Source organism: Colobus angolensis, unplaced genomic scaffold (assembly GCF_000951035.1).
Source record: "Colobus angolensis palliatus isolate OR3802 unplaced genomic scaffold, Cang.pa_1.0 Scaffold48, whole genome shotgun sequence".
NCBI lineage: Eukaryota > Metazoa > Chordata > Mammalia > Primates > Cercopithecidae > Colobus > Colobus angolensis.
In genome coordinates, this window is record NW_012118265.1 from 10,189,307 (window position 1) to 10,202,729 (window position 13,423).

At 37.2% G+C, this 13,423-nt stretch overlaps 2 protein-coding genes across 10 annotated transcripts in view; one reads left to right on the forward strand and one right to left on the reverse strand.

Moving 5' to 3' along the window:
- KCNAB1 (potassium channel, voltage gated subfamily A regulatory beta subunit 1) overlaps positions 1-2,538 on the forward strand; it is a 411,274-nt gene extending 408,736 nt beyond the window's left edge. For 5 of the 6 annotated variants that reach the window (XM_011959007.1, XM_011959010.1, XM_011959008.1 and 2 more), the window contains one exon: positions 460-2,389. In XM_011959007.1, coding sequence (XP_011814397.1) covers positions 460-549 — 90 coding nt within the window. In that variant the 3' untranslated portion in view covers positions 550-2,389. Of the gene's footprint in view, positions 1-459 lie in introns of all 6 variants that reach the window. The other variant, XM_011959009.1, reaches the window with a different exon arrangement.
- A 2,703-nt stretch (positions 2,539-5,241) lies between these two features.
- Positions 5,242-13,423, reverse strand: part of SSR3 (signal sequence receptor, gamma (translocon-associated protein gamma)) — a 14,226-nt gene continuing 6,044 nt past the window's right edge. The window contains exons 3-6 of one of the 4 annotated variants that reach the window (XM_011959006.1): positions 12,596-12,694; positions 8,544-8,545; positions 7,772-7,903; positions 6,511-6,725 (exon numbers count right to left, since the gene is read on the reverse strand). In XM_011959006.1, coding sequence (XP_011814396.1) covers positions 7,791-7,903; positions 8,544-8,545; positions 12,596-12,694 — 214 coding nt within the window. In that variant the 3' untranslated portion in view covers positions 6,511-6,725; positions 7,772-7,790. Of the gene's footprint in view, positions 6,726-7,757; positions 7,904-8,543; positions 8,546-12,556; positions 12,695-13,423 lie in introns of all 4 variants that reach the window. The other 3 variants (XM_011959005.1, XM_011959003.1, XM_011959004.1) reach the window with 3 other exon arrangements.

Below are 13,423 nucleotides of genomic sequence, written 5' to 3' on the forward strand. Positions count from 1 at the left end.
GAAAGATGGCGAGTCCAGAGATGTGCTTTAAGTGTAACATGTTCACAAGATGTGACTTAGTACCAAAAACAACTGTCAAGTATCTTTTCTATATTGATTACATGTTGGAATAATGTTTTGGACATAATGGAGTAAAAACGTGTATTAATTTCACTGTTCTTTTTAAGGTATCCAATAGAAAATTAAAAATTACAAATGTGGCTTACATTAGATTTCCGCTGGATAGAGCTGCTCTGTATTTCTATGAGCCTTCACTTATGCCCTTCTGCCTTCATTTATGCAACCAACAAGGCCCCTGATCTCAAGGAGGTTACAATGTGATTGGGGGGGGGGGGTTATATTTCAGCTGTGGTTTGTGAAGATACACGATTCTAGATTAATTTGCTAAATATAGAGCACAAAAAACCGAATGATCAACACTGCTAACAATATCCTTTGCACTTCTCCTCCTGCTCTCAGGTTCTCCCAAAGATGACATCACATGTGGTAAATGAGATTGATAACATATTGCGCAACAAGCCCTACAGCAAGAAGGACTATAGATCATAAGGCAATGCATGAACCACAGAAGCTGCATGGTTAAAATAGCGGCCTGTGCCCAGTACAGAAAGGTGTTACTAACCAGTCTTTTCAATCACTTAGCAGCTTGCTGCTCAACCTCTAGTGTCCCTTCCTGGATTCTCTGAGGTGTCTGCTGTCGCTACCACTGTGCATATCTGAAAACTCACAACCAAGAAAATCCATTCTATTTTCTTATCTTGGACTGGAGTCACCTATTCTTGCATTGCTGTATACACCTCATGCTTATGCAATGGGAAGAATATGGGGGCCGGGGAGTGATGTATTACCTTCAGGCATTTGGTAACTCAAAGAAGGCTGTACAGATATATTTTTTCAAAAGAACAAAATCTACAGATGCAATGTGAGTTGCATAAGAAACAGAGTAGACAGACTAAATTCAGTGAAGGAAAGGAATTCAGAGAGTTTTCTTAGGAAATAGATTCTTGTTAAGTAAATAGTTATTAAAAATATATCTCACTGCAAAAAAAAAAAATGTCTTCACTCAAAAGTCTTGCTTGGAAGAATAAGCAGAAAGAATTTTATATATTTTTTTTCTATTTTCACATTCATATTAACAAGTTTTGTTCCATTTGTTGTTCAACAAAACTACAATTTCTGGGTATTTTGGCTTTATTACCTTTCAAATATTTACTGTTGCTTGGCCCCAAGAATGGCCTTGTACAACTTATCCAGAATGTCTATTAGGATTCTAATGTTATGTCCACTTACAAGTAGAGACAGTAAAAGGATGAATAACCCAATCTTTAGTGACACTGCAGCTGATTTATAAAAGAGAGGGCGACACTGCTATGGAAACTTAGCTTTGAAGAAAATGCAATGTATCTGCAATTAGGTGTTCATTTGTTACTACCTTTTATTAAAACCTGCTTTATACTGTCAACTGCTTGGAGGCACAACTTCTGCAAGTTTAAATATTTGAGCTTTAAAAATAAACATAACACATGCTCAGTTTTTTTAAGTAAACCTGTAAAATACCCAGAAAGGCAAACGTTCATTGTTTAATTAGCACTGGGATTTTCAATATAATGTTTGGTATTTTTGAGGCGTTGTTAACATGAAAGTCAACCACTGGCTTTGTGAAAAAATGCTATGTCACTATTCAGAATATGCTGGGTAAATTAACTTGCCTAGCGAAAAGCAAAATGTTAAAGAACTTCTGGTTATATAATATTATATGCACTAAACTATATGCATGAAAGTTCTTTGCATGGATTAATGGGGCTTACCCTTGTTGCACTTGAAATCTGAGGTATATCTAGCCCTGCCACTATTGGCTACTTCCCCTCATTAATATCCCACTTGAGAAAAATTGTGAGAATATACTATGTCAATATCTGTAAAAAGAAAGAAAACATGTTTTTTTTTTTTTTTTTGAAGGGGGTGGTGTGGAGGTGGCCCTTTAACTTTATTTGGATATCTGAGGATGTACAAAATTCTAATTTAATTTTCTGGTCAGCAACTTCCCCATACAGAAATCACTTTGAGGTTTACAGAAGAATTGTAGTATTTTAAAATGTCATTTTCTGTCATTATTTCTAAATGTGTATTTCATGGTTAAGTTCTAAATCTGAAAATGCTAGTGGGAGATATCAAGAAATTTTCTTTTTGATTACTAGTATCTGTATTCTAACAAACAGAGTTTGAATTTTTTGCCCAAATATCAGGATGGAAATTGATCATTTTTTCAGTTGTTCATTGTGTATTCAATCCAGTGAACTGCTGTACGTATAGAGGAGCTGAGGTGCCGTCTAATGGGAAATGTGATTTATTTGCTTAGAGTAATAAAAGCATTTTGTGCATTAAATCTCACAATAGATGTTATCTGATCTTTCATTTTAAGGCTTATGTATATTTTCCATATATGTAAAATACACACATGTAAAATATATGTGGCCATAAAATAGGCAATAATCATCTAAATAAAAATTATATTGGCAGCTAAGCTGCACTGAATACTCAACAGAAATAGTAGTGATCAAAAGTCTGAGATTTAAATTGCAATCCAAACATTTTCTATCAATGGAGATTAACTACTGAAGATACCATTTCTCACTGAGTTTTAACACACTCTGCACTAAGGTTAAGGCTTCACGAATTCACTTTTAAAAACTTGCAAATCAAAACCAAATATAAATATTATGGCTTAGCTGTGGGAACAGCCAGTTTTTTATATGCGAATCTGTCATGGTAAATATACTCGATGACGTATTTCAGTTACGTCCTTAGGAAAATTTCCACGCATTCTAATTTTCTTTTCTCTTCCGAAAAGAATTCCCTGGCAGAGAATATATCATTCCAAAAGGTAACTTGGGTAGCAGCCATCCCTATATGGAAATCTCAGGCAAACTAGAAACCCTGTGTCTGGCTTCCCACTTTAGGAACTGTCACTTCATATTCATGAAGAGATTGCCCAAGTCATTAGGCAGATGTCTGTCCGAGCTTGAAGGAACCTTGGCAATCTGCAAAGCCACCCCTCTTTGACAAATGAGCAAAGCAGGCCTGGATTGATGAAAAAACTTGCCCAAACTCACACACTGCCAGCTGATGGCAGAACCAGGCCTGGAACCCAAGTATTTTGTGTTCTCTGTCAGTGCTCCTTTAGGTAGATTTTTTTTTTTTCTTTTTAAGCTTTAAAGTTTTATGCAGAAAGTGTTTGTGAGAATGCTGAAGTTAAAAACCTAAGTATTAATCCAAACTCAGAAATCAAACAGGGAAAAGTCAGCAAAGAGATATACTGAAAATTCATAAAGGTCAACGAGAAGTTAGTCTCTATCTTCCTGAAAATTTAAACCAAGACCCTCCTAATCTTCTATTAATTCCTCTGCTTGGGAGTCCCAAGGAAGTGAAAGAGAATCCCTTAGAGCTCTAATAGATACATCTATAAATTGGTTTTCTCCATAAATGACACATACATGTATCCTTCCATCCTGTCTCCAGAAGCAGCAGTGACTGGCATGCACACTGAAAACAAAGAGGGCAGGCAGAAAGGCACAGCAGGTACATACTGGCAGAGGCCTGATGTCTGCCCTTTACTGTAACCGCTCAATGCCTTTCATTGCCTCATATATATCTGATCGGTTAACTACAAAGATGTGCATTTACATGTGAGATATTAAAATGATAGTTACATGTATACCTATGTAACAAACCAGCATGATCAGCACATGTATCCCAGAACTTAAAAGTAAAATTAAAAATAAAACAATTTGAAATTAATGTAATATAATAAAGATTATGTACTTCATCATAGGATTCTTATAAAGAAGTGTAGGGAAAAGACAAATTTCAAAAAGCAAAGTTTAATCATACTTATGAAGCAAGACTTTTCACAAGAATTGAGTATAAATTCAATCTCTGTATTTCAGTTAACTTCAAACCTTGTTTCAAATTATCCTTTCCAAGTTTCAATAATATGCCAAATAGGACTACCAGTAAACTTTTATTGGTTAAGAATATCAATCCAAGATTTTTAGTAAGTTAAAATGAAGGAACTAAAAATAGGTAAATGAAAATGTTTTAACATTTTAGTGCTATTTATGAGTATGAGCAAAGGAATTTAATCAGTTTGAATCCCAATTACAGATGAATCTTTTATTTCACGGGTGCTGGGTATGTGGTCTTTTTAAGACAAAAATTCTACAGTATGGTTTCACTATCTAAGTCTGATTGAGTGGGTCGCATCTCTGTGTGCCACACAGAACTTTTAGACGATGAGAGCAGTGGTGAAAAGGTTCTGCAATTCCTGACAGTAAAGTACTCACACAGTAAATCCGTAACAAAAACTACTGAACTGTGAGTACATGCCTCATAATCTTATGCACAGAAATGTATCTATTAGTACAAAAGTCGGAAAACATCAAGATTAAAAAGAGTGCTGTGGGAAAAATCCACAACAGGAAACAAATTTTGCTCACTCATTTTCCTACAAATCTTCAGTTTATTAATTCAAGAGAAACTATATTAGGAATATTAGGCTGATACCCCTATTTCACCACCTCATCTAAGCTACACTGTATTATACCAAGAATGGTGGCGATTTTTCCCCCATCTATACAGGCACTGCCATCTAGTGGCAAGTTTTCACCAGCAATTTTAAAAGATAGTGGCCCAACTCTGGTAACAAATAGTAGACACTGATGGTTTGCCAAATAAGGAAATGCATTTATTTGATACGCAAATTCCATGCCACTAGTCAAATTATGGTCTGGCTCTTTTTCTTTCTTTTTTTTTTTTTTAATCAACAGTAAAGAAAAGTTTTTGGGTTTTTTTGTTTCTTTTTTGAGATGGAGTCTCACCCTTGTCACCCAAGCTGGAGTGCAGTGGCACGATCTCGACTCTCTGCAACCTCCACCTCCCAGGTTCAAGCTTCTCCTGCCTCAGCCTTCTGAGTAGCTGAGATTACAGGCGCCCGCCACCACACCTGGTGTGTACAAAAATTAGTGTACAAAAAATACACTAATTTTTGTATTTTTTGTAGAGATGGGGTTTCACCATGTTGGCCAGGAGTTCAAGAAAAGTTTTTTAAAAATAATAAACCTCCTAAGTGTTACCCTAACTGTACCTTGCAGTGAATGTGACTTCTCTAGTCATTCCACATTATCCAGTGATGGCACCTAGATAATAATCCACCAAGGAAAAGTAAAGAATTGCAGACTTCTGGAAGCAATGATGAAATATAATTCTCAGCTGCAGAAAATGATCTGGGTCATTATGCAAATGTATTCCTGCCCGTTTTTCTTCCAAGTTGTTGGATGGAGCCCAACACATCCGATAGCATGGGAAGTGGAAGTTAAACTCCTGATGGATAATTTTTATAAAATTATAAAGAAAACAACTAACAACACGTATGAAATTCACATTAAATTTAGAAGTGGATACTAAAGATTAGGACTATATTTCCTTTGGGGTGCTGCTTGTAGGAAATTACTGAATGACAACTGCTGTCACCTGTGATTTCATATCCTTTTAGCTGATATTGCTAAAGAGCTTCCCAAACTTTTTCAAGTCATGGCACACACAAGAAATGATATCTGTACATACACTGGTAAAAAAATGCAAGAGACTCCTCTCAGCTGGTTCCCCAAGGGCTAAAGAGAGAAATATTTCACTCACAATCAATGGGAATCTGTGAACTAAAGAGTCAAATGTATGAAAGTCCTCACGGAAAAATGCTGACAGGCACTAAAATCACTGTAAATTCCTTGGAGAGTTCTCAGAATTGCAGAAGTTCAGAAAAATTACTTTGGTCTTTTACATGTCAATATTCAGGAAAGAGACTCTCTCTCTTACTTAACATTCCTCCAGGGTGTGAGACCCTGGTCAAGGAAAACAATGATTCCTGTGTCTTAGTAAGTCAAACCAACATGGCAGGGTCAAGCTGCCCTCCCCGGCCACTCAGGGCCAAAGCCATACAGCGGAACAGTGTGTTCTTTAACCTCATAGGACAACTCTCATATGCCTGGGCACTATTTTTAGGTTACTACCTTGGCTGCCCTTCTTCTTTAAAAAAAAAAAAAAGCAGAACTTTTCCACAAGTTTCTCTTCCTCAAGTTGGAAAATTGGAGAAATCATGTTTTTAATTTTGCATTATTTCAGATCACAAATTCAAACACTTTTAAACATTAAGCTTCTGTTCAATCCCCTGGGAAGAGGATTCATTCGGATATTTATGGTTCAAAAGAAGTTGCAATATTGTGCTTGGAACACAGAGAACCAGTTATTAACTTCCTACTACTGTTATATAATAAATAATAACAGCTCGGCCCAGGTTACTGTGACCTCTGACAGATCAAGGAAACAAGTTATTTTCTCCTCTTGTGATTATAGCACATTGCAAGACATTTTTTTCCTTTTAATAAATGTCCTGGTACTCTGAGTTTCCCTTTCAATTCATTTAATTTCAACAATCTGTCAAAAACAGCCAATAAACAAATACTGAATTACATTCTGCTGGGTTTTTTAAAGGCTCTAGACTATGAAAACATCTTGTGTGTCTCCCACCCTGACCACCCTGTGACTTTTCCATATACCACAGGCCACCCATAGACACAAAGCCAGGGGGTGAAGCTGACATGGTCTATTTGGAGCCAGTAGACAGGAGGGCGATGAGTCCTGATGAAGCACTTATGGACAAGATGTAGTTCCTGTAAGAAATTTAACGTTATGGAAAAATGAGTAACTCCAAATTAGTTTTTCGACAAAATAAAGAGCCCATCTCTTTGGAACGTACTGCTTCCTTCCTGACACTTGGTGTAATCATAATGATGTGTAGCCCCATTGTCTGCAAACACAATTTGCAAGACAGACAACCAAAAACAAATGGAAAACATTCACAGGAAATGTGTTCCAATTTTAAAAAAACACTTAAGACAGAAACCTAGAACACACGATCACAAAGAATAATCTGAATTCCATTTAACCTTCATGAAAAGAGCTGATCAAACAACATGGGGAGAAAAGAGATTTGTTTTCCCTTTTCCCCGCTAAGAGCAATGGAAAAATAAGTCTTCCCTGCGAATCAGTGTTTTGCTGCAGTTGGCTTGCAACAGCAAGGAGGTTCTAAAAGTTCGAAGCTACTCCCTGCCTCACAACTGCACAATTTTCAGCAAACCACTCCAGCATTCCCAAAAGGTACACGTTGGAGGGTATCTGGTATTTCATTACATCATAATCACCAATTGTTAACATCTTGGCTGCACATTCCTGGATAACACCTTTAATAAATTAATAAGCGAGGACTGATTCTTGCCCAAAAGCTCAATTTAACAGCATCTTGAAACACTATTAAGATACACTGGAATGAACCTATTTAACTGTATTGGCCATCCACCCAACCCCCTGAGCCCAAAAATAACAGCAGATACAGGGGCTTACTATTTCAGAAGCTATCAAAAATGACAAGTTTGCTTTGGCTCTTTGGAGCTTTTTTTTTTAAGTATGCAAGGACACAGATTCCCATAGACTGCTTTGTAATACTTTATCATAAAGTCATAATTCATAAACTTAAAAGAACCTTAAACCAATAGCTGTTATTTTAAATGTCCAGAAAGTTACCTAAAGTCAGCACTATTTAATGGACTGACTCCCAGAGCAGCTTTTCTTTCCACTTAAAATATCCAGACAAGTCAAAACCAAAACGAACTACTGTTTCTAGACTTCTCAAAAAGATAATCAACCTTGAAAAGGATACACTGTGGGGTTGAAGTTCTTCAATATGAAGAAGGAAGCAACAATGACCACGACCAGGAACAGAGTGTTGTTATAGAAGATGGAAAATGTTGTAGCTTCATAATCAGCAACTTCATTCTTCTTCCACAAGATTCTAGAGACACAGAACCAAGTCAAACAAGCTTATAAATATGATTTAAAAAAAAAACTTTAAGTAGCATATGGCTCTAGTTCATCATAAAACAAGTTTTTCCTTGAGTGTTCTACGATAAGAATGTAATATTAAATTTAGTCAGAATTCTCCCTTTTCTAACACTGAAAAAAAAAAAAATTCACTCTATGATAGTGAAGATAACACCATACTGGTTATGTTACCATTTTTCCCAGACAACCAGGGTTATGGAAGAAGGGACTCATTAATGGCAACTGGCATGTTTTCATCAGCAGCTAAGTACAAATATCTTTCTCTTGGCCCTTACCTAAAACTCAGACTCCACGATTAGCAGCCTGTGGGGGTTCCTTGGCTATGCCTTGTGCTTGAGGCTTTCTACAGCCTACGAATATCAGACTTCAATATCACACCTTCAGAAGACAATCCCAATGACAAAAACTACCTGTGGTCTCACAGAAGCAGGCTATTGTTAGCCATCTTTATTAATTCAAACAAAAAAGGCACTTAATCATTAGGAGGACTTTTTAATGTCTGTGAAATTCTTTTACTTTTTATTCTATTTTACTTGATCTGATAGTTTATCTTACTAATTTACTAGTATTTCATCGATCTTTACTTTTACGCCTTCACACAGGCAAAAGGAAGTTACAGGATGCCTGTGAATAAGGGAGCCTTTATTCTTGCTGGTTAATTAACTTTGTAAAGCAGTTTTTAAAAGGGTAGGTTGTGACCCATTAGTGGGATGTGAACTCAATCGAGTGGATCGAATGCCCACAGAAATTAATTGAGTGGGCTGAGACCAGCATTTTTAAAAAATGAAATAGGAAAGAATACAAAAACATCAGCAGCACATCACACAGAGCAGGATAATTATTGTTTTATAAAACATGTGCATGTGTCCACATGTGAGTTTATTTGGTCAAAAGGTAAAATACGTATTTTTTTACTGTAGGTCATTATCAAAAAGGTTGAAGGCCACTATTGTAGACACTTTGTCTCCCCAAAAGATAAGCCTACTCTGGAGTCAGATGACACATCCCCTCAACCCTAAGGACAGCACTTTAAGTCATTGGTAACTGACACATTTTATTCACCATGTATACTAATCCAAAGACAACAGGTTTGGCTGTAAAGGAGCTGAATGAAGGCTAATAATTAACATCTTATGCGCATCATAAGAAATCTGTAGTCTCTAATACATGCCGTATTACAGACACCATCAACTTAATAACTCTTCCATTTACTGTAAGTTTGGAGGAAGGAAAGGACATTACATTAAGTGCAGTCATCAACTATAAAACACCTTGTAATTTCATAGAAGTTTAAATGTAAATTGTTAAAAATCATGAGTTGGAGTTCCAGGAAACATCATTCTAACACTGATCAGTGAGACCAGCCTAGTAAGATGCACAGTCTCAACGTGGTTTAACACTAGAATGAACACTCAGGACAACTGCCTCCATTTTTAAGACTCTGGCATGAGATCCAGTGAAGGCAGGTTGCTTAAGTAGGTTATCAGCCTGACTTTACTCTAGATGATAAAATTACCTCACTTGCATCACAGTGCTTCTCCCTAATGTATTTTCTGTCAAGCCCTAAATAAGAAGTGATATGATCTGGCTCTGTGTCCCCACCCAAATCGCATCTTGAACTGTAATCCCCACATGTTGAGGGAGGGACCTGGTGGGAGGTGACTGGTTCATGGGTGTGGTTTCCCCCATGCCATTCTCATGACAGTGAGGGAGTTGTCACAAGATCTGATGGTTTAAAAATCGCAGCTTCCAGGCCGGGCGCGGTGGCTCAAGCCTGTAATCCCAGCACTTTGGGAGGCCGAGACGGGCGGATCACGAGGTCAGGAGATCAAGACCATCCTGGCTAACACGGTGAAACCCCGTCTCTACTAAAAAAATACAAAAAACTAGCTGGGCGAGGTGGCGGGCGCCTGTAGTCCCAGCTACTTGGGAGGCTGAGGCAGGAGAATGGGAGCTTGCAGTGAGCTGAGATCTGGCCACTGCACTCCAGCCTGGGGGACAGAGCGAGACTCCGTCTCAAAAAAAAAAAAAAAGGCAGTTTCCTCTGTGCTCACTCGCTCTCCTGCCACCTTGTGTAGAAGGCATTTGCTTCTCCTTCACCTTCTACCATGATTGTAAGTTTTTTGAGGCGTCCCCAGCCATGCAGAACTGTGAGTCAATTAAACCTCTTTTCTTTACAAATTACCCAGTCTCAGGTAGTATCTTTATAGCACTGTGAAAATGGACTAATGTAAGAACCATTTTCAAAAAAGTTTTAATGAAAGAAGTGGCCCAATCCTTTAGATTTCCCTAGATCCCAATATGACCACATGTTAGTTACATCAGTGTATAAAGCCTGACAGCCTTTAGAACTTTTTCTGAGTCCACTCATATCCTGTTTTTTTTGTTTCTGTTTTAAATTTAGGACCCCCAAATGCCCTCATTGCCAATGGTTCTGCCTAGTAGAAGACATTTTCTTCCTAGTAGGGAACCTGGTTTGGGAGAGCACTTCCCAGTATCTTAAGGATGTTTTCAGGAAGAGCTTCCTACAAGAGAAAAGCTGAGACCAAGCAACAGTTAAAATCAAACAATGTGAAATGACAGATCACCCGTAAATCAAGAAGAAACCACACTCGCACTCTGGAATGAATGTTAATGAATCTCACGTTCTCCTCTGCTTATTTCCATCCTTGGATAAATGAATATTTTGAAGTACTTTTAAGCGGCATGGAGTATATATTCCAAATGAATGTAGACAGAGCTTTCAGAAATACACATCTAAGCAAAGAAATGCTGATAAGCCTTCTCCTTACATCAAATCTCCTGGAATTCTTTCAGAGGGAAACGAACTAGATCTTAATGAGAGGCTCTGGTCCCAGTTATCAAGGACAATCAATACAGTACAAACTGTATCCAGTATGGCTTTTACAGCCAAATTTCTACCAATGAAAAGAGAAATTGTATAATGTTCTGACACTCTGCACTTATATATATCCATGAAACCTCCACCTCGCCCCACTTTGAAATACCTAATCCAGCAAATGGCAAAGGTTTCATTCCCAATTTCAACTGATTCACTAGTAGTGACTACCTGAACACTAAACTGAAAAAGATTCCGAGACATGACCCAGGCTCAAGAACAAGTGCCAGACCAAATCTGTCCAGGACTGCAGTCGGCAGAGGAAACCCATTTACTATCCCTGACATCATTAATCACCGAAAACCTTTAAAAGCTGTAACAAACATTTTGAAATTTAGGTAACTATGCATACCCTACTTAAGAAACACCATTGTAATGAAAAATTCAACAAAAGGTTTTTTCTGAAACAGTGATCTAGATTCCCTAACCTTGAACTCTATGCAAAAAATATGCAACTGGAACACTATGCAGCCCGACCTCATTCAAGGTGCTCCATGCAGAAAGGCCTCCATTGTCGTAATACTGTGCCTTCAGTTTTATAAAGGAGCCATAGGAGATAATCATTTTAATAATATTTTGGTACCTTTCCAAAACTACTATAGAAGACATTGTTCATTAAGTTACTCAGTGTCCCTTAAATAAGGATCCATTTGATAAAGTCTTTCCAAGATCCAGTGCCAGGAAAGTTTCTTTTCAGAAGGACTTGCATGCTGCTTCTCGTCAGACAATGAAAGCTATGTGACCTCAGATGCTTCCCCTGACACTTGGAAACCCACAACTAAGTTCAGTGCTCAGTTGCTGTAACTAACTCTAAGGTACTTGCTCATCCACCTTTTCTTCCTTTTAAATGGTTTCTGGTTCTTTAAAGTTGTGTTATTTGTTTTATATGCACTTTAAGAAAACTGTATTAAATACAGAAAATATATACACTAACACTGCAAGTTCACACAAAGTTTTTCTGGAGCAAAGTGAGGTAAAAAATATACTCCAACAAAGCCCCTTCTTGATACTAAAGCTAAAGATCCATGAAAACAGCAGACTCACAATGATTAACTCAGGGACTTCTGCTACTCAGATGTTAAGACTGCCCAATAAGCCTTCTAAGAGCAGCTGGCAGAAAAAATTGGGACTGGGGCTAACAAATGTGGCATAGAATTGGGCAAAAGGAGAAAAATCCAGTTATTTTCTTTTTCCCAACCAATACAGATAACTAATTACTGGATATCCCTCAGGAAGCTCAGGAACAGAAATAGCACCACATAGACATGCTAACACATAAACCCTTCAGACCCAGAAGGGTTAGGCGATATGTTCAAGGTTGCGCTCTGTACAAAGCTCTGCTGCCTCTTCAATTCCAGCAGACAGTTACAAGTACAAGCTCTCAAGTCAGACTGCCTATGTTCTTATCATGGATCTATCATGTACTAATTCAGGACCTTGGGCAAGTTACCCAAGCTTTCTGTACCTTTGTTGCCTCAGGTATAAAAAGGAGATAAAAATAGTGCCTACTTCACAGGGCTCTTTACAGGAATAAATCAACTATTGTATAGTACAGATAAAAGTATCCGGTTGTAATAAAAACTCTAAAAGTCAGCTATTACTATTTCCATTACTACCACTACTACAATTCCAAAATTTACCTCAGGCAATTCCAAAATCCACATTCTTTAAGCAAAAATAAAAAAAATTTTCTTCAGAAAGTACTCCCTTTTATGATGACCATACTTTAAATAGGAGTCAAACCTTTCATCTTTCTCCTTCCGAGACATCTTTCTATTATCAGCTTCAGAAAGTTTTCGAGTTACTTCTTTGGAAACAGCATCCTCCCTCTTCTGTGCTACTCTGGAAGACAAAAAGAAAAAGTTTCCATTTGCTACAGAGGTGAACATCACACTCTCACAGAAACACTCTGTACTCATATTTCGTATTGGCAACAGAATGATATTTCACATTTCAAGAAAAGAAGCTGAGCAGAAAGTCCAAGTTTATTACACTGCACTAGCCAAAAGAGAAGTTCGAGAAATGTCCAAGATGTGGTTAATTTATTAGTTACATGTTTTGATTTCTGCTTAAAAAGAAGTTTCCAAAGTTTAGGAATTAATGTGGTTAATAAAGTCAAATGCTATTAACACAATTTAGTTAAGAATCATTTTAACTACATTTTGTTTTAATCTATCATCTAACTGTTCAACAAATAAATTTCATAAGGCATTAGTATATGATGTATTATTTCAATTCCAAGTACATAACAGGAATGAAAACTAGGCTTAAACAAAGAGGAAATAACAGCTGTAATATCTTAAAGTAATTATTCTAACTTTACTCCAAAGGACAATTTAAGCTGGGTGTGATGGACAGAAAGCCCCAGGTCACTCAAGGCAGGAGTTTTCAACCTTTCTTCAACTGCAAGGGTGTCTGGGATACAAGTGAAGCACAAATTACAACTGATTTTACCTATGTCTCCATCTTTAGCTCTCTCACTCAAGAACTGAGTTAGAATTGACATTGTTATTAATAAAAAGAAAACATTTAGTCAGTTTCAAATAATGTATTTTTTTTTTTTTTTTTTTT